Here is a 24,357-nt window from a genome sequence, read left to right on the forward strand (position 1 = left end):
GCAGTGCCCTTGCTGTTGTCTGTCAGCTAGATTGCCCAGACAGCTGGTGCCAATGTCTAAATGGCGCAGTCTGAAGCCAGGCCTTCTAGGCACAGAGGTCCTCGAACTCATCTTCCAAGGCCATCTGCAGCTTCCTCCACTGAAAGTCAGCAGCCTTCCACCAGCCATGCTGCAGCCACTGGGGTAGCACTGTGTAGGAGCTCCAGGAGAGGCAAAAGCAGACGGAAGACAGGCACTAAAGGAATGCAAGTGCGTGATTAGTTGATGTTTGTATGCAATATGGCATGATTCAATTTATAAATTTGCCTTGATTCAATTTATAAATTTGCCTTGGAATGTTTATTTTGTGGTGGTTTTTCTTTTTGCATTGTGGCCAATTGGACATTACGATGATCAATTACAGAGTGAAGGTAAGCTGTGGGAATTTTGGTGAATGGGGAATTAGGCTTGCAATTACTGGCATCACACTGACAGCCTGGCCAGAAAGGTGCTGTCTAGGTTGCCTCCTCTTCCTTCTGGTCCTTCTCCTCCTCATGAGCTGCATGTGTATCGATGGTGGCAAAGGATATCGCCTCATGATGGGGCGATGTTGGCATAATGGTAATGTTGCTGAACTAGTAATCCAGAGGCCCAGGCTAATTCCCTAGGGATCGGGGTTCAAATCCCACCACAGCAGCTGGTGGAATTTAAATTCAATTAATACAAATCTGGAATTGAAAGCTAATTTCAGTAATGGTGCCATGAAACTATTGATTATCGTAAAAACCCTTCTGGTTCACTAATGTTCTTCAGGGAAGGAAATCTGCCACCCTTACCTGGTCTGGTCTACATGTGACTCCAGGACCATAACAATGTGGTTGACTCTTAACTGCCTTTTGAAATGGCCTAGCAAGCTACTCAGATGTCAAGTGTAATTAGGGACGAGCAACAAATGCTGGCCTTGCCAGTGATGCCCACATCCCATGAAAGAATTTTTAAAAATGGTGACATCGTGTAGCATACAGCAGACCAGGACAAATCTTGGCATGCGGATTGTTGAGTGCTGCACAGCTCTTCCAGAGCCGTCCCAGAAACGGAAGCATTGTTTCAGAATGCCAAGGGTCTGCTCTATTACATTTCATGTGGCAGCATAGCATTTTTTTGTGTGCCTGCTGAGCACTTATGCATGGTTTATGCACCGGAAACATGAGCCATGTGGTCAGGGGCGAGCCCTTGTCACCCAATAGCCACCCTTTGGCTTGCCGTGATACCTCAAATGCAGCTAGCACAGTGGACTGCCACAGATGAAGGCATGATAACTGTTGCGAAGATACCGGGCAACAACCTGCACAGTTCACTGCCTATGGTCATGCACCAGCTGGACATTAAGGGTGTGGAATCGCTTTCGGCTCCAGTACAGGCAGAGATGATATGTAGCATCCACAAAGCAATGTGCATGCAGTCAATGGCATCCCACACCACAAGGAAGCTTTCAAGCCTGGCAAAGCTATGCGCTCACTCCACCTGCTTCTCTCTGGAAACAGAGAATGAAATGTATGTAGTTCTCAATGAAGAGAGAGTATTAGTGACTTTACACAAGAGTGGATGGCAGACTGTAAGATTTTGCAAATATCTCAAGCTCCAACCTGGAAGAAAGCAGAAACATCAAAGTTCATGCCACGGTTACCATCACAGCCACTGGCAATGCGGCCCTTCCCTGTTCTGAGATTGCAGTTGTGGCTGCAAAGGGTGACAGATTTCAGTGAGGACGTCCTTACCGAAGCGCAGACATTGTTCCTCGCTGAGGTTCAGTAGCAAAATTTCTCTGAACATCCTGAGTGGATATGGCTTCTTGCTGAGAAGCCTGCTCCCCCTCCTCTCTCTTCCAGCAGCTTGTCCTGCTCTGCAAGCCCTCTGTTCATACTACGAGTCATGCTTTATTCCAAGGGGAATGCCTTCCAGTGCACTCATGTCTGGGAGAAACTGATTTGTGCAGAAACCTTGGTCAGCAAAAACTCCTTTAGTGCCTGCCACACCACTCCCTGTAGACTTCTGCATCTTTAAGCAACAATACAAAGCACAAAAAAATACTTATGGACCTGACGCAACACCCAGAAGAAATCAAACAGCACCAGAGATAGACAGAGCGAGAGAGAAAGAGAGGGTCACGGCAGGAGCAGAGGTTTAAAAAGCGCGCCAAACGCCCAGAATCGGAGACAGGAGACAGACAGAGTGAGAGAGAAGGGAGCATGGCAGGAGCAGAGGTTTAAAAAGCACGCCAAAAGCCCAGTCGGAGACCGGAGACAGAGCGAGAGAGGAGCACAGCGGGAGCAGAGGTTTAAAAAGTACGCCAAAAGCCCTGAGTCCTAGGCCAGAGACAGAGCGAGAGAGACAGGAGCAGGGAAAAATCAAAAAGTGACATCAGAGCGACATCACAATCAACAGTAAGAGCAGGGAAGAAGCTACCTGTTTGGTGAGTATCTGGTAAGTGATTAAGGTACGTTCTGATCCTAACGTTTAAAACAGTAAAGTGGTAAGCTTAATAAATTTATAAAAAAAGGAAAATAAAATAAATAATTGAATAAAATAATTAAGTAGTTAATTAAAACACATTAAGGATGTCAGGACAGGTGATGTGTCACAGCTGCAGCATGTGAGAGCTCCTGGTTGCCATTGCGATCCAGGGCAAACTCGCCTGCAGTGTTTGTGGCTCGAAGAGCTTCAGCTCAGAGTAATTGAATTGGAGTCCGAGCTGCAAACACTGCGACACATCAGCGGGGGGGAAAAGTTACCTGGACATTTTGTACCAGGAGGCGGTCACACCCCTTAGGATAGGGTCTTTTGATTTGGTCAGTGATTAGGGACAGGAGAGTGTGGCTGCAGCTGAGGTAGGTAAGGGAACCCCCAGGAGTGCAGGAACCTCAGCCTTTGCGATTGTCCAACAGGTTTGAGGTTCTTTCAGCTTGTTTGGATGAGAGTGGGAGCTGCAGGGTGGATGAGCAACCTGATGAATGCACCTGTTCCAGCAAGCCACCATGACGAGGGAAGTAGAGAGGGTTTTAAACTGACTAGTGCGGGCAAGGGATCAAATTTGGAAAGATATGGTAAATCAAGGAGTAGAGGCAAGGCAAGAGAAAAAGGTATTAATATGGGAAATGAAAAACAGACTGTGACAGGAAGGGACAGAGTGCACAAATCTAAGAGTAAATGAATTGATAAGGCTAGAGGTTACAAAAATAATAAAAGGACACAACTAAAGGTTCTGTATCTGAATGCACGTAGCATTCGAAACAAAACGAATGAACTGAGAGCGTAAATAGAAATAATTAAGTAAGATCCGATAGCCATTACAGAGACATGGCAGCAGGATGACATAGATTGGGACCTGAATATTGAAGGGTACATGGCATTTAGGAAGGACGGGAAGCTAGGAAAAAGGTGGAGGGGTAGCGCTGTTAATTAATGATGGTATTAGTGCAATATAGAGGGATGACCTAAGTTCAGGAGACCAGAATGTAGAAGCAGTTTGGGTCGAGATGAGAAATGATAAAAGCAAGAAGTCATTTGTGGGACTGGAGTACAGGCCACCTAACATTAACCACCACTGTAGGACAGGGTATAAAGGAAGAAATAATGGCAGCTGGTCAGAAAGGAACTGCGATAATTATGGCAGATTTTAACCTACATATAGTCTGGAAAAATCAGATGGGCAGAGGTAGCCTAGATGAGGGATACAAAGAATGTTTCCGGGATAATTTCTTGGAACAATATGTTCTGGAGCCAACCTGAGAGCAGGCTATACTAGACCTGGTATTGTGCAATGATATAGGATTAATCAATGGCCTCATAGTTAAGGTGCCCCTAGGTAGCAGTGATCATAACATGGTTGAATTTTACATTCAGTTTGAGGGAGAGAAAACTGGGTCCAAGACTAATATTTTAAACTTAAATAAGGGCAATTATGAGGGCATGAAAGCAGAGCTAGCTAAAGTGAACTGGCAAATCAGGTTCAGGGATAGGTCAATAGAGATGCAGTGGCAGACATTTAAGGGGCTATTTCAGAATACACAGAATAGATACATTTCAATCAAAAAGAAAAATTCCAAGGATGGGACCCGCCATCCGTGGTTAACTAAAACAGTTAAAGATAGTATCAAACTTAGAGAAAAAGCATTCAATTGCGCAAAGATGGGAGGCAGGTCAGAAGACTGGACAGAATATAAAAAACAGCAAAAAGTGGCTAAAAGATTGATAAAGAAGGTAAAATTAGAGTACGAGAGAAAGCTAGCTAGAAATACAAAGACAGTAAGAGTTTCTGTAGATATTTAAAAAAGAAAAGAGTAAACAAAGTGAGCATTGGTCCTATAAAAAGTGAGTCTGGGGAATTAATAATGGATAATAAGGAGATGACAGATCAGTTAAACAGATATTTTGCATCGGTCTTCACTATTGAGGATACAAGTAACATCCCAGTATCAGCTGTAAGTCAGGGAATAGAAGGGAGGGAGGAACTCAATAAAATTATAATCACCAGGGAAATGGTACTGAACAAATTGTTGGAGCTGCGGGCTGACAAGTCCCCAGGTCCTGATGGACTTCATCCTAGTGTGTTAAAAGAAGTGGCTAGTGAGATAGTTAATGCGCTAGTTTTAATTTTCCAAAATTCCCTAGATTTGGGGAAGGTTCCGTTAGATTGGAAAATAGCGAATGTAACTCCTTTGTTCAAAAAGGGAGGCAGACAAAAAGCAGGAAACTACAGGCCAGTTAGCTTAACATCTGTCTTAGGGAAAATGTTAGAAGCTATTATCAAAGATGTTACAGCAGGGCATTTAGAAAAATTCAAGGGAATCAGGCAAAGTCAACATGGATTTGTGAAAGGGAAATCATGTTTAACCAATTTATTGGAGTTCTATATGGGAGTTACATGTTCTGTGGATAAAGGGGAACCGGTGGATGTATTGTACTTAGATTTCCAGCAGGATTTGATAAGGTGCCACATCAAAGGTTATTGCAGAAAATAAAAGCTTATGGTATAAGCTGTAACATATTGGCATGGATAGAAGATTGGCTACTTAACAGGAAACACAGAGTAGGCATAAATGGGTCATTTTCTGGTTGGGAAGATGTAACGAGTGGTGTGCCACAGGGATCTGGGCTAGGGCCTCAAATTTTTACAATTTATATAAATGACTTAGATGACGGGACTGAAGGTATGGTTGCTAAATTTGCTGATGACACAAACATTGGTAGGAAAGTAACTTGTGAAGAGGACATAAGGAGGCTACAAAGGGATATAGATAGGTTAAGTGAGTGGGCAAAGACCTGGCAAATGGAGTATAATGTGGGAAAATCGAAATTGTCCATTTTGGCAGGAAGAATAAAAAAGAAGCATATTATCTAAATGGTGAGAGATTGCAGAACTCTGAGGTACAGAGGGATCTGGGTGTCCTAGTGCATGAATCACAAAACGTTAGTATGCAGGTACAGCATGTAATTAGGAAAGCTAACAGAATGTTATAGTTTGCCATAAGGGGAATTGAATACAAAAGTAGGGAGGTTATGCTTCAGCTATACAGGGCATTGGTGAGAACACATCTGAAGTACTGTGTAGAGTACTGGTCTCCCTATTTAAGGAAGGATGTAAATGCATTGGAGGCAGTACAGAGAAGGTTTACTAGACTAATACCTGGAATGGGCGGGCTGTCTTATGAGGAAAGGTTGGACAGACTAGACTTTTATCCACTGGAATTTAGAAGAGTAAGAGGAAACCTGATTGAAACATAGAAGATCCTGAGGGGTCTTGACAGGGTGGATGTGGAAAGGATGTTTCCCCTTGTGGGAGAATCTAGAACTAGGGGTCACTATTTAAAAATAAGGGATCGCCCATTTAAGACAGAGATGAGGAGAATTTTTTTCTCTCAAACAGTCTTTGGAATGCTCTTCCTCAAAAGGCAGTGAAATTAGAGTCTTTGAATATTTTTAAGGCAGAGGTAGATAGATTCTTGATAAGCAAAGGGGTGGAAGGTTATCGGGGGTAGGTGGAAATGTGGAGTAATCAGTTCATGAACGTATTGAATGGCGGAGCAGGCTCAAAGGGCCGAGTGGCCTACTCCTACTCCTAATTCGTATGTTCCCATGTTCATATGTTCGTATGTAACTTGTAAGCAGTTGATAATCCCTTTAATTAGCGCTGGTGGAGCGGCCGTTCCTACTGCTGTATGCATGCTCAGCTGTGCAAGGTTAAAAGAGGGCATTAGCGAGAACGATGAGTTCCAAAATGGCCTCCACTGGCATCAAATCAGTGTTGATTAACGTCATCATTCAGCAATCCAAAGGGATCGTTCCCTCTGCGACATCCTGGTGCACTCCTCCATTACCCCCGACACCTCGTTCCCTTCCCATGCAATCGCATGAGGTGTAAAACCTGTCTTTTTACCACCTCTCTCCTCACCATCCAAGGCCCCAAACACTCCTTTCAGGTGAAGCAGCGATTTACTTGTACTTCTTTCAAGTTAGGATACTATATTCGCTGCTCACAATGCGGCCGCATCTGCATTGGGGAGACCAAACGCAGATTGGGAGACCGCTTTGCGAAACATCTCTGCTCAGTCCATGACCCCAAGCGTCTGGTTACTTGCCATTTCAACACCACCCCCTGCTCTCATGCCCACATTCTGTCCTTGGCCTGCTCCAGTGTTCAAGTGAACATCAACGCAAGCTTGAGGAGCAGCACCTGATTTTCGATTTGGCACACTAAGCCTCGCAGACTCAACTTTGAGTTCAACAATTTTAGAGCATGACTGGCCTTTTTTTATGTTTTTAAGTTTTCATTATTTTATTCTTTTCTTAACCATGTGCCTGTTTTTCATGTGGACAGAGTGGCTCATCAGTCTGCCATTAACACTCTCTCTGGACTAATGCTTTTTCTTTCACCACAAGCATTAACACACTCTTTGCCTTTATCCCATGACAGCTTGGTTACTCAATCTCTCCTGCCCTCTTCCCTTTCACACACCTTCTCTCTTGCTCTCTTCCCCACCAACACCCCACCCCCCGACCCCCCTTCACTTGCTTAAAACCTAATTCTTTTTTAACCTTTGCCAGTTCTGATGAAAGGTCACAGACCTGAAACGTTAACTCTGCTTCTCTCTTCACAGATACTGCCTGACTTGCTGAGTATTTCCATCTCATTCTTTTTTTATTTCAGATTTCCAGCTTCTGCAGAATTTTGCTGTTATTAACGTCATGATTTTCGTGGAGCAATATATGTGGCTCTCTTGCACTCACTGAAGTTGTGGAGAGCTCTGGGTGGTACGCAGTGCCACATTTCAAGAAAATGCAGGGAGAGGTCGCACAGGTTCTTAGAAGTGGCACTGAAGGTCCTGGTGGAGGAGGTCCAAAGGAGCAGAGTTGTCCTGCAACCGCAGTGGGGGAAGGAATCCACGTTCCCCTTCCTGTCCCAATCATCTACAGCAGTTGATGCTACACTGCCTGGCCTCATGTCATCCTACCATTGCTCGTCTAGGCCAAGTGGAACCCTTGCAAGATGCCCATGATCATGCACTCCCTTTCTCCTAAGTGACTCCTATAAAGTATCCAATAAGGTGGAGTAGCACAGCACTTACTCTTTTTAATTGAAGACTTCAGAGAATTTCTGGCTTACTTGTTGGTTGAATATTGGTGAATTCTTGACAAGGTGTCCCTGAATGTCTCACGATGTGTTTCAGAGATACTCTTCACAGCTTATTTTTTATTCATTCATGGGATGTGGGCGTCGCTGGCTAAGCCAGCATTTATTGCCCATCCCTAACTGCCTTGAGAAGGTGGTGGTGAGCTGCCTTCTTGAACCGCTGCAATCCATGTGAAGTAGGTACACCCACAGTGCTGTTAGGAAGGGAGTTTCAGGATTTTTACCCAGCGACAGTGAAGGAACGGCGATTTAGTTCCAAGTCAGGATGGTGTGTGACTTGGAGGGGGACTTGCAGGTGGTGGTGTTCCCAGGCATCTGCTGCTCTTGTCCTTCTACTTGGTCGAGGTCGCGGGTTTGGAAGGTGCTGTCTAAGGAGCCTTGGTGTGTTGCTGCAGTGCATCTTGTAGATGGTACACACTGCTGCCACTGTACGTCGGTGGTGGAGTCAGTGAATGTTTGTGGATGGGGTGCCAATCAAGCGGGCTGCTTTGTCCTGGATAGTGTCAAGCATCTTGAGTGTTGTTGGAGCTTCACCCATCCAGGCAAGTGGAGAGAATTCCATCACAATCCTGACTTGTAGATAGTGGACAGGCTTTGGGGAGTCAGGGGGTGAGTTACTCGCTTCAGGATTCCTAGCCTCTGACCTGCTCTTGTAGCCACGGTATTTATAAGGCTACTTCAGTTCAGTTTCTGGTCAATAGTAGCCCCTAACATGTTGATAGTGGGTGATTCAGTGATGGTAATGCCATTGAATGTCAAGGGGAAATGGTTAGATTCCCTCTTGTTGGAGATGGTCATTGCCTGGCACTTGTGTGGTACGAATGTTACTTGCCACTTATCAGCACAAGCTTGGATGTTGTCCAGGTCTTGCTGCATTTCTACACGGACTGCTTCAGTATCTGAGGAGTCACAAATGGTGCTGAACATTGTGAAATCATCAGCGAACATCCCCACTTCTGACCTTATGATTGAAGGATTGTCATTGATGAAGCAGCTGAAGATCACTGGGCCTAGGACACTACCCTGAGGAACTCCTGCAGTGATGCCCTGGAGCTCAGATGATTGACCTCCAACAACCACAACCGTCTTCCTTTGTGCTAGGTATGACTCCAACCAGCGGACTGTTTTCCCCCTGATTCCCATTGACTTCAGTTTTGCTTGGGCTCCTTGATGCCATACTAGGTCAAATGCTGCCTTGATGTCAAAGGCAGTCACTCTCACCTCACCTCTTGAGTTCAACTCATTGAACCAAGGCTGTAATGAGGTCAGGAGCTGAGTGGCCCTGGCAGAACCCAAATTGAGTGTCACTGAGCAGGTTATTGCTAAGCAAGTGCTGCTTGATGGCACTATTGATGACACCTTCCACCATTTTACTGATTATTGAGAGTAGACTGATGGGGTGGTAATTGGCCGGGTTGGACTTGTCCTGCTTTTTGTGTCCAGGACATACCTGGATAATTTTCGACATTGACAGGTAGATGCCAGTGTTGTAGCTACATTGGAACAACTGGGCTATGGGTGCAGCAAGTCTGGAGCACAGGTCTTTGGTACAATTGCTGGAATATTGTCAGGACCCATAGTCCTTTGCAGTATCCAGTGCCTTCAGTTGTTTCGATATCACGCGGAGTGAATCGAATTGACTGAAGTCTGGCATCTGTGATGCTGGGAACTTCAGGAGGAGGCCGAGATGGATCATCAACTCAGCACTTCTGGCTGAAGATTGTTGCAAATGCTTCAGCCTTTTCTTTCGCACAGATGTGCTGGGCTCCCCCATCATTAAGGATGGAGATATTTGTGGAACCACCTCCTCCAGTTAGTTGTTTAATTGTCCACCACCAATCATGGCTAGATGTGGAAGAACTGCAGAGCTTAGATCTGATCCACTGGTTATGGGATCACTTAGCTCTCTCTATCGCATGCTGCTTACGTTGTTTGGCACGCAACTAGTCCTGTGTTATAGCTTCACCAGGTTGACACCTCATTTTGAGGTATGCCTGGTGCTGCTCCAGGAATGCCCCCCTGCACTCTTCATTGAACCAGGGTTGGTCTCCTGGCTTGATGGTAATGGTAGAGTGGGGGATATTTCAGGCCATGAGGTTACAGATTATGGTTGAGTACAATTCTGCTGCTGCTGATGGTCCACAGCGTTTCATGGATGCCCAGTTTTGCACCGCTAGATCTGTTCGAAATCTATCCCTTTTAGCATGGTGGTAATGCCACACAGCATGATGGAGGGTGGAGGGTATCCTCAATGTGAAGGCAGGACTTTGTCTCCACGAGGACTGTGCGATGATCACTCCTAGCAATACTGTCATGGACAGATGCATCAGCGGCAGGCAGATTGGTATGGACGAGGCCAAGTATGTTTTTCCCTCTTGTTGGTTCCCTCACCACCTGCCACAGACCCAGTTTAGCAGCTATGTCCTTTAGCTCCAGCTGCAATAACCATAAAGTGCTAAGTATCTCTTTAGGACACACTTTAAATCAACATTAGTGCCATGTTTACTCCTAAATAACTGGTCTCTGTTAGGATAGGGTGTCAGTTGTAGTGCTGGCCACAAAAGTGCTTTGCAGCCTCTTGAATGAGAGCTATCTGGAAATTTAATTGGCAGTCAGCTGTTTAACAGGCCTCTGGGAGGCCATTCTTACTGCTGGCTTCAATTCCTTTGTCAAGATGGCATCTTGTGCTATACAAGGGCTGAGCTAACATTTCAGCTTGAGACCCTATCATGGTCACATCAGCAGCTCTTTAGTGTTTAAAGTAGTCAGTGAAAATCACCCTCCATTTCTCTCCCTGCCCCATTCCCCCTGCCCCCTCCCCCCCTCCACTGAGGCCAGAAATACAGCAAGAGTCAAAGGGAGGTGCCCCACCAGAAATGTGCACAATCCTGTCGGGGAATGTGAAAAGTGGCAGAAAACCAATCTTCCCAGTTCATATTGACAGTCTTTTTCCACATCAATTCAACCAAGTTGCTTAACTTAGTTAAGCTGGCAGTCTTTTTCTATTCTCTCCCATTCAAGCTGGTATTCTTCCCTTCCTACCTCGGCATGCTAGCATTCTTTGTCACACTCCAGGTTCATGCCAGCAGTCTCTCTTCCGATTGGCTCTCAGTTACTACTAGCATACTGGAACTCTCCTTTCTGTTGCACCTCAAAGTGCTGCTGTCAGCCTTGTCTCTCTCTACCCAAAGCATCACTCCTACTTACTAGCCACTTCCCTCTCCCTTTCCTTATTTCCATTTCCACTTCCCTATATCGCTATCCATTTACCTCTCTGTTTTCCACTGATTTCCCCCCTCCCTCTTACCTTCACTAGTATGCAGGCCCCACTATTTTATTGCCATCCACTTCCTTTTTCACTGCCATACCATTCATTCCCTCTTTGCCATGCAGTTTACCCCCTCCCTTCCTCTTACATCTATTCTATCTTCACCCTCCTCTTATGTTCCTTCTCTTTCCATGCATTGTCTCCCTGCCTTTGAAATCTATTTCACCCCACCCCTTTCCACTTGAAACGCTATTGGTCCTGATTTCTACTTCTGTGTACTATGTTCCAGGCAATGACCATCTCCAACAAGAGAGAATCTAACCATCTCCCCTTGACATTCAATGGCATTACGATCACTGAATCCCCCACTATCAACATAATCGGGGGGTTACCATTGACCAGAAACTGAACTGCAGCGGCCACATAAATACAGTGGCTACAACAGCAGGTCAGAGGTTAGGAATCCTGTGGTGAGTAACTCACTTCCTGACACCCCAAAGCCTGTCCACTATCTGCAAGTCAGGAGTGTGATGGAATTCTCTCCACTTGCCTGGATGGGGGAAGCTCTATCAACACTCAAGAAGCTCGACACCATCCAGGACAAAGCAACCCGCTTGATTGGCACCCCGTCCATAAACATTCACTCCCTCCACTAGCGATGCAGTGGCAGAAGTATGTACCTTCTACAGGATTCACTGCAGCAATGCACCAAGACTACTCAGGCAGCACTTTCCAAACCCGCGACCTCTACAACCAAGAAGGACAAAGGCAGCTGATGCATGGAAACATCACCACGTGCAAGTTCCCCTCCAAGTCACACACCATCCTGACTTGGAACTATATTACCGTTCCTTCACTGTCACTGGATCAAAATCCTGGAACTCCTTAATAGCACTGTGGGTGTACCTAGCCCACATGGACTGCAGCGGTTCAAGAAGGCAGCTCATCACCACCTTCTCATGGGCAATTAGGGATGGGCAATAAATGCTGGCCTTGCCAGCTACACCCACATCCTATGAAACTAATAAAAAAAAAATCCTAAATAATGGGAAACTGTGTTCCTGCAATGCAGTTCCGCAAATACTCATTAAAAATATTTAATACATTCACCATACAGTATATTTCCCTTATCTTAAAAAGCAGCTGTAACTGATCTTGAATAAAAATAAATCTTAATAAAAGACAACAGCTGTGCACGCCTCATAAAGTTCCTTTGAAGAAAATTAGCTCAAAGCGTTTTAGTTGCTTATATTTTATCAGCAAATTGTTACACATAAAAAGGACAATGTAAATGTGATTCTCAGCTCATCTCAAAACTTATCTGCCTCAAGTCTTTGCACAGTCAACAGGAGTAAAAATAGGTTCTCTCTGCCTTCAGTTCTCATTCCATCAGATATGATTGCATGTGACAGTTGTGTTTTCCACTGATCTGACTGGTTCATGTTAACAATTTTCTATTGCATTGAAAAAGCTGCTTTTTCTTCTGAAACAATGACACTGACATATGGGTTGAAAAGTTGACTGTTAACTTAAAAACCTAAAATTTCTCATGTAAGCAACTTGCCAAAAGTATGAAAACTGCTACAGGTAGCTTCAAGAGCAACCCTTTCATATTAGCCCAAGAGAGAACTAATGCACAAGTAGACTAGGCTGCAACTTTCCTTGATGGATACCCAAGCCAAAGGCTAACAGAGGAAGATACAGTTCACCATTCAATTTCTTAACAACTGCTTGATAATGAGCTTTCCTAAATTCTTCTAACCAATGAAAACAAACATAACTTACAATGAAACTTTCATTACATCCTTATAATAAACTTTGAAAAGCATCCTTGCCATGCAGCAGAGATGTTGCACAGGAGTGAAGGAATATCAAGAGACCTCCCAACGTGCAATGCTTTTTAAAAGGTTAGCGTCCTCAGTTATTTTCTGTTGTGCGATGACCTTAACAGCAGACTACCTTAAGAACCTGTAAGTGAAGGTCAGTGGAGGAAGTGATGTCATGTCACACATGACCAGGGAGTTGTGGGTGTAGCCCAACAGAGTGAGGTGTGTTTAGATGTGGCTCATGCGGTAACTGTTTGTATATATTTTTGAGTTAAGTTAAAACAAAACTCACGTTTTCTTTGGAGATTCCTTGCAGTACTATGGATCTTATAATAGTTCACATATCAAAGGAACAAGTAATATTACATGGTGGCAAGGATTGGGATATATTTTTTACGAAGACCACCAAATAGTATATCGTGGCAACGGTTGATTTTTTCTGAAGAACACACCAACAGAGAACAAGGAACAGCAGTATGTTTACCAGCAGTGCAACTGGCAAGAGACCCCGCAACAGTGCAGTGAGCTAGGCTACAGACAGAACCCTGGGAACTGTTGAAACTCGGAGTGCAGTAGGCAATTTGCTAGGGGATCAGAGGTTTTAACTGGTCTGGCAATTGGTCAAAAAATTGAAAAGCAATAGCTGAAGCCATTACTGTTTTAGTTTTCTCTTTTTTGCTTCATCGGAGGGGTCTAAGCCAAAAAGAGAGGGAAGAACTCAACAGCGCCACTGGAGCGCCACAGTGAGAAAGGCTGGTTGTGGCAGCTGCCTGTACTGCAAGGTGAAAAACTCAGTTTAAAAAAGCCTCACAGTTAAAGAAGGACAAGCTGTGTAAACAAAGAACTGCTCGCAGCTTTCTTAAAATAAAAGCTCACAGTGAAAAATAAAACTAGCTATGCAAATGGAAAGCAGCAATGGTATCTCACTCTTAAAAGGGGCAAGCCTGCAGAAAACTAATCCATCAAAACATGAACAAAGAAGTGTGCCTGCGGATAAAAAAAACCTTTAAAAGGTCCAATATTTATAAAAAAGCAGGATCATTAAGAAAATGGCTTTCAGATATTCAGTTATTGAACATAACGTCTGAATTTAAACTGTTTCGAAAGAAAACGCAGTGGTGTTTGCTGGATTAAGAAGTGAGCGAACCAAGGAAACAAGTTATCAAAATTAAAATTGCACTGGGCAATTGGGGCCTGCAGCGGATCAATACATCAGGACTGTCAGCAGAGGATCAGAAGGACCCTAGCAAGCTACGGACCTTCCTGGAGCAGCAACTCAAGGTGAAGGTAAATTTACGAGTACATAGGCTTGAGCTTATGGCCTACTGGCAAAGGCAAGATGAGTCCATTGACCAGTTTGTTGCAAGGTGCAGAGACAAAGCTTAATATTGTGACTTCATAGATATTGAATTGTCGGAATGAGTTATAAAGCTAGTAGTCACATCTACCCCACTACAGGCCTTTCAAAAAGATCTACTAAAAAAGGAAATGGCACACCATAGATACACTATTTAATGATAGAAGGAAATTTGAAGCCATCATGGCTGGGCGCCAACCGTTACAAGCATTGGGGGTGGCTACAACAATTGATATAGTAACCAAGGCTCAGAAGTCTGCTAAACCTTACGGCAAATGTAGCCCAATTTGCAGTTTTCCAGTGTACCAGGACCAGTGCAAAGTTTGAACGTTGGGCAAGGCATGCAGAAGGCCAAGCTCAGATACTGGGCACAGGAATGGTGGTAGATCACATGCAGAGAGAAAGTCTGCAAGACAGGATGGCAAAAGCAACAGAGGCTACAAGCACAAAGGAAGAATATGCCAACCAGAGTTCTGAGTCACTAGCGTCTCAGAGGAATCTTCAAGATGAGCTCAGCTGTGGGAAGACATTTACAGTAACAAGGTAAGCAAACCTCCTTTTTATTTTAGAAAGTGTTAAACTTGCTTAATTGTAAATAACATTTTGTTTTTGATGGAATACTCTCCACTTGTCTGGCAACTCCAACACTCAAAAAGCTCAACAGCACCCAGGACAAAGCAGCCCGCTTGACTGGCGCCCCATCCACCACCTTCAACACTCACTCCCTCCACCACAGTGGCAGCAGTGTATACCACCTACAAGACACACTGCAGCAACTCACCAAGGCTCCTTTGACAGCACCTTCCAAACCCGTGACCTCTACCACCTAAAAGGACAAGGGTAGCAGATACACAGGAACACCACCACCTGCAAGTTCCCCTCCAAGCCGCACACCATCCTGACTTGGAACTACATTGCCGTTACTTCACTGTCGCTGGGTTAAGATCCTGGAACTTCCTTCCTAACAGCACTGTTGATGTACCTACACCCCAAGGGCTGCAGCGGTTCAAGAAGGCAGCTCACCACCACCTTCTCAAGCCTGTGACACCCACATGCCACAAACGAATAAAAAAATGTAGTTAGTCTAAACTGCAATATCATTGTATATTGTACATATGTTTTCATCTTTGGAATAAAGGGGGATGTTGTGGGACGACCTTAAAAGCAGACCACCTTAAGAAGCTGTAAGTGAAAGTAACCAGAGGAAGTGATGTCACATTACACATGACCAAGGAGTTGTGGGTATAGCCTGAGAGAGTGAGATCTGTTTAGATGTGGCTCAAGCAGTAACAATTTTATATATTTTTTTTAGTTAAGTGTTACGACCAGGTGAGACAGGTGTCCAGGGGTCTTTTACTGTCTTCACCTGGTCTTATTGTAACAGGATTTAATTTTAAACACATTATTTTGAGCTCCCCCTTTGTGAATCCTTGTTCACAGCTTTCCAAGGCAAAGAAATGATCACACCAGGTTTTCTTTGGGTTTATAAAAGAAAAGTGAAATTTATTAAACCTTAAACTTAAACTCTAATTCAGTTAATGCCTACAGATATATGATGCGCCCATGCTAGCATGCACACACGATACACATGCAAATAGGGACAGAAAAGAGCAGAAGAGAAATAAAATGGACAGGTTTGACGCAGTCTCTAAAAGGGGGTTTCTTGTTACTGTTTCTGTGTTTCCAGCTTGCCGTAGAGTCCTTGATTGTAGACAGCTCTTACTTTTCGTTGGGGTCCAGTATTTGTCTTAAACCTTGTTCACTGTAGGAGACTTTTCTCTCTTGGGGTTCATATGTCTTCAATGGTTTCCAAAGCTGATGAGACCGAGATGAGAGCAGACCAAAGAGAGGTATTCTCAATCCAGGAGAAAAGTGCTTTGTGTTCAAATCTGTGGCAAGTTTAAAAAAACCAACAGCAGCTCGTCATGTGACTAAAACTGGTCTGACCACTTCTTCTGTGTATTGGGAAAGCAAAGACTGGGTCCCTTCGTTCCACCACTGTCTGTTACTATTCAAATATTTTTCCAGTCAGGGGCTTGCAATTTTAAGTTTTAATGTTCATGTGGCGAAATATTGTGTGCCTCAGTCTTGGCAGGTAGGGGGTTTGCCTGACACCTCCACACCTGGGGAATGAAATGTGATTTGAAGAAAAATGGCGCATTTCATTGCAGGGTTAGAGAGAAATATAAGATACAGGAAAAAAAACATGCATTTTTCTCATTCATTTCCATTTGTTCACCAATCTTAAAATCTGTTAAAGTGGTCTCTTCTGGGTGCCAGAGCTGTTTTAATTTCCCCCCTTTCTTCTCAGGAGAGATAGTAGTGGGCAGGTCTATCCTGAACTCTCTGAGTCATGCAAAGACATTTGACTTCAGGGAATGGGTGGTTCCCTTTTCCTCTGACTGTGGGGGAGGAGCCTTTGTTCTCTGGGACACTCCTACCTGTAGGTATTTGTGCAGACTTGGCTACACGCTCCTGTGGCACTTTGACTAGGTGAGGCATCATCCTCACAGTTTCTCTGCCCCCCAGAGGTATTTCTTTGTCTCTGTAAATGCTGTTAGCAACTCTAGTGGAGTACTTCTAAAGTCTGCATTTACATAGGAGGATGTGGGGTCTAACTTTTCAAATTTTTTGGAGTTGTCTGACCAGACAGTACGGGTTTTCATCCGGGATTCTTCCCGGACTTCCTTTAACCTGTGCTGTTGGTCACTTTTTCCCCTTTTCTTTCTAAACCTTTGCCAGCTGTGTGCCTCCCTGTCCCTTTTGGTTCTCAGTGGGGGTCCCTTACAGTTCACCAGCTCTCTGCTGCAGGGTTCTCCTAACACCGGTACAGGACTTAGGGGTTCAAGTTTCACTGTAGATTGGGGTTTCCGCTCAACCTGGTACATATGGAAACTCCTGCAGTACTCCACCACATCTTTGTGGAGTTTTGGCCAGTCAAAGTGCTGTCTTATGCGGGCTGTGGTCTTTCGTATACCGGCATGTACAGCTACTGTAGTCTCGTGGGCCCTTCTTAATGTATCTCCCCAGTACCTCTGTGGCACCACTAACTGATGAACTACTGTCCACTCCTTGCCCTCAGGTCTGTGAGGAGAACTCCATTTCTTCATCAGTACCTCATTCTTTAAATAGTAGCAATTAGGGACTCCCTCTGCTTCACTTTCAAACTGGGCAGCCTGTGCTAACTCTCGCAATACTGGGTTGGCTTGCTGAGCCTCAGCTAGGGAAAATCCATTTAATCCATTCCCTAGGTCTCCTAACTTCCCAAGGAAAGTCTCAGACAGGTAGACCTCAGGGTCATTTGTCTGCAGTGCCAATGCAGTCTCCCCTGGGGGAGCTGGTTTGATCATGGCCGGATCCACTACACGTTCAGGGACTCTGCAGGGGACCATCTCCTGCCACTGCCCTGTCTCTCTGACCTCCTGCAGTCTTTCTTTCACTACTGTGGGGGCTACCAACTTCACCCTGCCAGATCATTACCTAGTAGCAGGTCAACCCCATCCACAGGCAAACTAGGGATAATTCCTACAATCACCGGTCCAGAAACCAGGTTGCACCCCAGATGCACCCGGTGTACAGGTACAGGCATACACTGCCCTCCAATACCATTCACCACCATTCTTGTGTTCACTGCACTCAATGGGGGAAAGGTCAGACCTTTTCCCAGTAAAAAGGATCTGGTTGCTCCTGTGTCCCTGAGAATTACTATGGGCTTGCTTGCCCCACTCGAGGGATATGGGGTTACTTTTCCTTCAAATACAATACCCTGATCACTGGCCATAGTAAGCTTCCTGGGTTGCACTCTTACTGCAGTTAAAGCCACAGCTTGTTCTGTGTTTTGCATCAGGCCCTCGTCTTCACTGAGCGGGTGTGCCATGATTAACCCAACCGGTTTCCCCTTTAGTTTCCAGCAGTCAGCCTTTAAATGTCTTGTCTTATTACAATGGAAGCACACAGGTCTCCAAGTCTCGCTCTTGCTCACAGCACCTTCCTTTTTGGCTGGAGGAGGGCCCCCGTGTCTCCTGCTTTCCTTTCTCTTCCAGGACTGCCTGGGTGGATATCGCTTTCCCACCCTTTGTCCTTTTTGCATTTGTGCGGGTTTAAGGAAAGATTCTCCCCTGGGAAGCCGACTTATAAATTAAAGCAAACCCATCGGCCAGAATGGCCGCTTACCGGGCTCCCTGAACCCACTGCTCCTCTACATGTGCCTTTATTGAGACTGGGAGAGAGTTTTAAAATTCCTTTCATAGCTGAGCTGTATTTTTAAAGCCCTCAGCCACTGGTTAAAAGCCAGCTGCTTGCTTCTTTCAAACTCCAAATAAGTTTGATTGGCTTGATTTTTGAGGGTTCTAAACTTTTGGTGGTAGGCTTCGGGTACTAATTCATATGCCCCGAGGATAGCATTTTTGGTCAGTTCATAATTTGGTGAACTCTCATCTGCAACAAGGAATAAACCTCATGGGTTTTTCCAGTTAGTTTGCTTTACAATAAGACAGACCAGGTCTCAGCTGGCCATTTTAGCTGCCTTGCCAGTTTCTCAAAGGACATGAAAAATTCTTCCACATCTTCCTCATTGAATTTTGGAATTAATTGAGCGTGTTTTAGCAATCTCGTGCCCAGCCCTGAATCGTGCTCCTCCATAATGGCCATGCTTTCACTTGGGTTACTCTGTCACCCCCTAGTTAACTCAAGTCACTTCAACTCTCTTTCTTCGCATTCTTTCCGGAATATTCTATCTCTCGCTCGCTATCTCTCTCTCTCTTTCCTTGGAGAGCTACTCGCTTCACTTGCAAACATGTTAGTATTCAATCACACACAACCACAAGAAAACTGTATTAATCTTGCTCTTTTGATTGGGAACAATTTGGCTTCCCACTTCCAATTTCTCTCGTTCGTCTATGGGTAAAATTCCGGATGCCAGCACCCAAATTTCTGTTACGACCTGGTGAGAAAGGTGTCGAGGGGTCTTTTACTGTCTTCACCTGGTCTTATTTTAACAGAGTTTAATTTCAAGCACACTGTGTTTTGAGCTCCCCCTTCGTGAATCCTTGTTCACAGCTTTCCAATTATCGGGAAAAGAAATGATCACACCAGGTTTTCTTCAGGTTTAAAGATGAAAGTGAAAATTATTAAACCTTAAACTTAAACTCTAATACGCCTACGAATATACAACGCGTCACGCTAGCATGCACATGCGATATACACATGCAAATAGGGACAGAAAAGAGCAGAAGAAAAATAAAATGGAGAGGTTTGAGGCAGTCTCTAAAAGGGGGTTTCTCGTTACTGTTTCTGTGTTTCCAGCTCGCCATACAGTCCTTGATTATAGACAACAGCTCTTACTTTTCGTTGGGGCTCAGTATTCTTCTTAAATCTCGTTCACTGGAGCAGACTTTTCTCTCTTGGGGTTCATATGTCTTCAATGGTTTCCAAAGCTGGTGAGAGTGAGATGAGAGCAGACCGGAGCGAGGTCTTCTCATTCCAGGAGAAAAGTGCTTTCCGCGTTCAAATCTGTGGCAAGTTCAAAAGACCAACAGCCAGCTAGTCATGTGACTAAAACTGGACTGACCACTTCTTCTGTGAATTGGGGAAACAAAGTCTGGGTCCCTTTGTTCCAACACTGTCTGTTACTATGCAAATGTCTTTCCAGTCAGGGGCTTGCAATTTTAAGTTTTAATGTTCATGTGGCGAAATAATGCATGCCTCAGCCTTGGCAGGTGGGGGGCTTGTCTGACATAAGTTATAATAAAAACCTATGCTTTCTTTGAATATTACCCTGTGAGTCTTAGAATAGTTCACATATTAAAGGAACAAATAATATTACATTTTCTATCCACAGCAATTCTTATTTCTTGTATAGGTTGAGCAAAGAAGCAAGAATTGGCTCCAAATCATGTTAGGCATGACCTAACATTGCTAGGCCCCAGTCCTAACTGCAGATTTCCAAAATACTCTTTGAGGATGAAGTCTCTGTCCACCTTACAAGGCCGTTGATATAATTAGAGCAGGGCTCGGGGACCCAGCGTTAAATGGTTGCAGATATGCCTAGTCTCGACAGGCATGCTTACCTGATCCCTGTGGAATTAAGGTCAACTGGACCTCCAGCACAAGGTTGGGGCCTGCATCCCTGATGATGAGGAGGGACGAAGTGTTGGGAGAGTGTTGAAGCAGCCTGCATTGTAAGGAGACCACTTGGGCACCGGAGAGGGAAAACTTGGTATTTCCCTCAGGTCAGCCAGCTATCTCCAGAGATTGTTGGGGTCTTTGGCATATGGCGCTTCACACCTAGAATGCCAGCTCGTGTAGGGTCCAGCTCCTGAAGTGGCAAACTTTGTAGGGGTGGTGGCAGGGAGGGATGAATAATGTTGGGGCTCTGTGCTAGGCATGATCTTAGGATAAATGACGGATCATGCCCCCCACAGTTTTGCGAGGCCAACTATATTTTATAAGAACAGCTAAAAAAAACTAGCATCTATACCAAATACTTCATGTAATTTGAGAGGTAGATACAACTTATGAAGCTGCATGAAACATTACTATCCCAGAGATTCAGCAACTTGAGTTCTTCCTTCTGTCCAACAATTTTTTTTTGTTTAAAACATGAATCCTTGCAAATATCAGAATGTTGGAGTTATGAAGAGACCAGTGAATTCACTTACATTTAAAGCATAACCTCAACGTCAATTACAAGGAATTACGAGGAAGCTAACAACCTGTGGCTTCTTTATTAAAGTCACAAAATTAGAACATGAAAAAAAAATCAATTTTATTACCAAAATTATGTTGCTTCTCCCCCTTCCACAGGTGCACATTGGGCCCATTCTTAGTTATTCATCTCATGTTTTTTAATTCCTAATATCATCCAATGGTATAATCTATCTGAAAAGTTAGCACATCACAATTCTGGCAACAAAACATAAGGATTGAGTTACAACTTTCGAACTTCAAGCATTCTTGCACAGTAAATTCAGTAAAATTACCAATTTGTGCCATAAATGTTCCAGAGTCATCAGCTGCTCTTGGATGCTGCCTTCTAATTTTCCGTTGTTTCTTAATTTCACTTCCTGAAAAAAGAAGATAAACCCATTTAACCCTTTGAACTATGCTGATTTAAATTCCAAAAATAAGAGCCTTAATATTTTTAATAAACTGAAGTGTATTTACAGGACAATTCACTATAAAATGGAGCATACCATTTCATCCTCGAACAAGACCTTGGTAAGGCCTTAGTTAGAATACTGTGTCCAATTTTCATCCCCGCACATGGTGGTTGATATTGAGGCATTTGGAAGGGTGCAGATGGGGGCCATAAAATTGATTCTCAATTTAAATCATCTTACTTAGCCTGATACACTCAAAGAGCTGTACTCTATACTTTAGAGAGGTTTAGAATAGGTGTGATGTGATCAGGGTTGATAAGATAATGAAGGGATAAGATTGTGCTTGTTTCGGCCAATTATTTCAACTAAATCATTTAAGGGGGTGCCAGGAGTCATGCTTGCAAGTTATGTAAGGGAAGAACTAGGTTAAATGTTAGTAGCTTCTTCTTTTACAGAAAATATTGGACTTACAGAAAAAGTTATTTGTGTAGTGAATGCTGCTTCACTGAATTCCTTCAAGTGACAGCTGGACATGTTTCTGAAGCAGTCGATACCTTGTAATGTTAATCAGGGCCAGCATGGTCTCCAGCAGTAGTATTTACCATCTACTTTGCCACATTTTTAAAATTTGCTTTTCGCCTCTCCCAGGAGACTATTTTTGGTATGGAGAGTGTATGTATTTTGATATTTAAAGTATCACTACTGCATTGGACAGGCTGGATGGACCAGTAGATCCTTTCCTGTCCGTCAATTTCAGTATGTTCGTAAGGTCAGAATGTAATGTTCATCAACAAATAGTCACTTCTCTAATTTTAATGAAAAATATTCCGTCCAATAATCTTACTACATAACAACCTCACTTTCCATAAAATGGTTCTCTCATAACTTGCCTCAACCTGTACCTCCCTCTTTCCAGTGCTGTACAGTTCTGCTATCTCTTTACAACAGATCCTCTTGCGGATATGGCTCTCTCCTTCAAAACCATCATATTTTTATAGCACATCACTTTCTATAATATGCCTCTTTCACTGTTGCACACCCTTTAATATGTATTTCTCCCTACAGCCTGTGTTTCTCAACATTTTTTGGCTCTCTTTATACAACACTAACTCCCACTACAATGCCTTTATGTTTATATACCATACTTTTATCTCTAAATTAAACATTTTAGCTAAATCCTTCCATTCCCTACTTATCTTTCCATCCGTCTTTATAACATGCCTGCTGATTAACACATCCTACCCACCCTACTCCGTGTATTGCTGTTTGGTGCAACAATGTTGCACTCGCAGAGAAATTTAATAATCAAGTAAATATCTGTGGGCATGTACGGTCTATCATATAGTGTCAGTGACACAGCAATCATTTTATTCAGACATTGCTTTTATGTCTGATAAAATGCAAACTGTAAGTACGCAACACTATTTCATTTTATACTTGTACATCATCATATTCTTCACTGTAGTATTGCAATGATTCTAGGATTCCAAGGAGTAAAACTAATGGTCCAGATTTTCAATAGCTGCTGAGAGCAGGGACAGCAGTGAGCACAACTTGAGGATCGTGTTCTCGGAGGTTGGCACTGGGTCCCGCCACCTCCGGAATAATATGCTATTTTTAAACTTCAGCTCTCAGGGAGGGAATGGGTTGGGTGCCCACGTCCAATTAATTGCCTGTTGAGCTCATTAAAGTGTTCATTAATATGATTGTCAGGAGCAGGGAGGTACTTTTAAAGGCTGGGAACGGGGAAAACGCTACATGTGGAACACGGAAGGGTTGTGAGGACTGTGAGCATTGTGGAGGGAGATGAGGGCAATGGAAATGACTCCTTAATTTAAAGTAGAGGTAGCAAATAAAGCTTAGCCACCTCAGATATGTGTCCATGTTGATATTGTTGAAGCTGGCAGAGTTAAATGTTACATTGGAGAGTGCCATGAAACCAGATTAGGAAGTGAGTCCATTGGTGACACCTGGGGTTGGCATGGGAAGGCCTGGTGTGTGCTCAAGGCCCAACTGATGGAGGTCAGATGGGAACAGACGTCTCTGACATTGGACAGAGCAGCCAGGATGAGTGGCAGCAGATGCAACCTCCTGGACAGCTGGTAGCTACAGCAGCTCGGCCAGGGGCTGCAAGGGGGGGAAAGCGGTACCCAAGACATCAGGTGCACAGCCCAAGAGTCATACACCTGCAAATAGCAGAGCGCCAGGAGGCATTCGCCTATCTAGGCAGATGGTCTCGGTACTATTTGCTCTGACCTACAATGACCTGAGGCCTCACAGCCCCCATGGCAGTCCCTTACCTGCAGCCATCAAGTCTCAGGTGCTCTGAACTTCTATGCAACCGGGTTGTTGCAGGTATCAGCTGTGCACCTAGGTGGCATCTCAGTCGACATCTCATTAGGCCATCAGGCAGGTCATGGGTGCCCTTTTCAGGAGGGCAGGGGACTACACCCACTTTGACACAGATGGGCCTGCATTGGCACAGAGGACATTGGGGTTTGATGCCATCAATGGATTCCTTCAGGTATCAATTGTACCCATGTGGCCATCAAGGCACCCAGTGACCAGCCGGGGAGATTCAGCAACAGGAAGGGCTTCCACTCCCTCAACATCCAAATGGTCTGATATCACAACATGTTTACGCTCGCTTTCCTGGCAGCTGCCATGACTCCTTCATCCTCTGCCAGTCAAGTCTGCGTTAGTCCTTCATTCTATCCCCCAAAATGTGTGCCTGGTTCCAAGGGAGCAAGGGAAATCCATTGAAGAGATGACTACTGAAATCTCTGCAAGACTCCAGACAGAACCACAAAGGCAAAACAATAAATGCCACCTACTCAGCAGGCCAGCCATTGTGCAGGCCATTGGGTTTCTGAGGATGCAATTCTGGTGCCTGGAACGGTCAGGTGGCACCATTGAATACCCTCCTGCAAGGGTCTTGGCCATTGTGATGGTCTGCTGCACTCTCCATAACATGATCCTCCAAGAAGGTGTGGACTTCGCGGACAGTGAGGCCTTTGAAGGAGACAGCTCATCGGGGGACGAGCAGGAGGTAAGAGTGGAGAAGGAAGAAAGGGCGGAGGGGGATAACACTAAACCCCTGCTGCACGACAAGGCGGTCTCTTACTGCCACCCTCTGG

General features: G+C 44.4%; 1 protein-coding gene across 1 annotated transcript in view; it reads right to left on the reverse strand.

The window, feature by feature from the left end:
- Positions 1–24,357, reverse strand: part of LOC137347073 (adhesion G protein-coupled receptor B2-like) — a 1,240,702-nt gene that overhangs the window by 830,534 nt on the left and 385,811 nt on the right. The window contains exon 3 of the mRNA XM_068011112.1: positions 21,101–21,184. Coding sequence (XP_067867213.1) covers positions 21,101–21,184 — 84 coding nt within the window. The remainder of the gene's footprint in view (positions 1–21,100; positions 21,185–24,357) is intronic.

The sequence above is a fragment of the Heterodontus francisci genome, chromosome 31, assembly GCF_036365525.1.
Source record: "Heterodontus francisci isolate sHetFra1 chromosome 31, sHetFra1.hap1, whole genome shotgun sequence".
Taxonomy (NCBI): Eukaryota; Metazoa; Chordata; class Chondrichthyes; order Heterodontiformes; family Heterodontidae; genus Heterodontus; species Heterodontus francisci.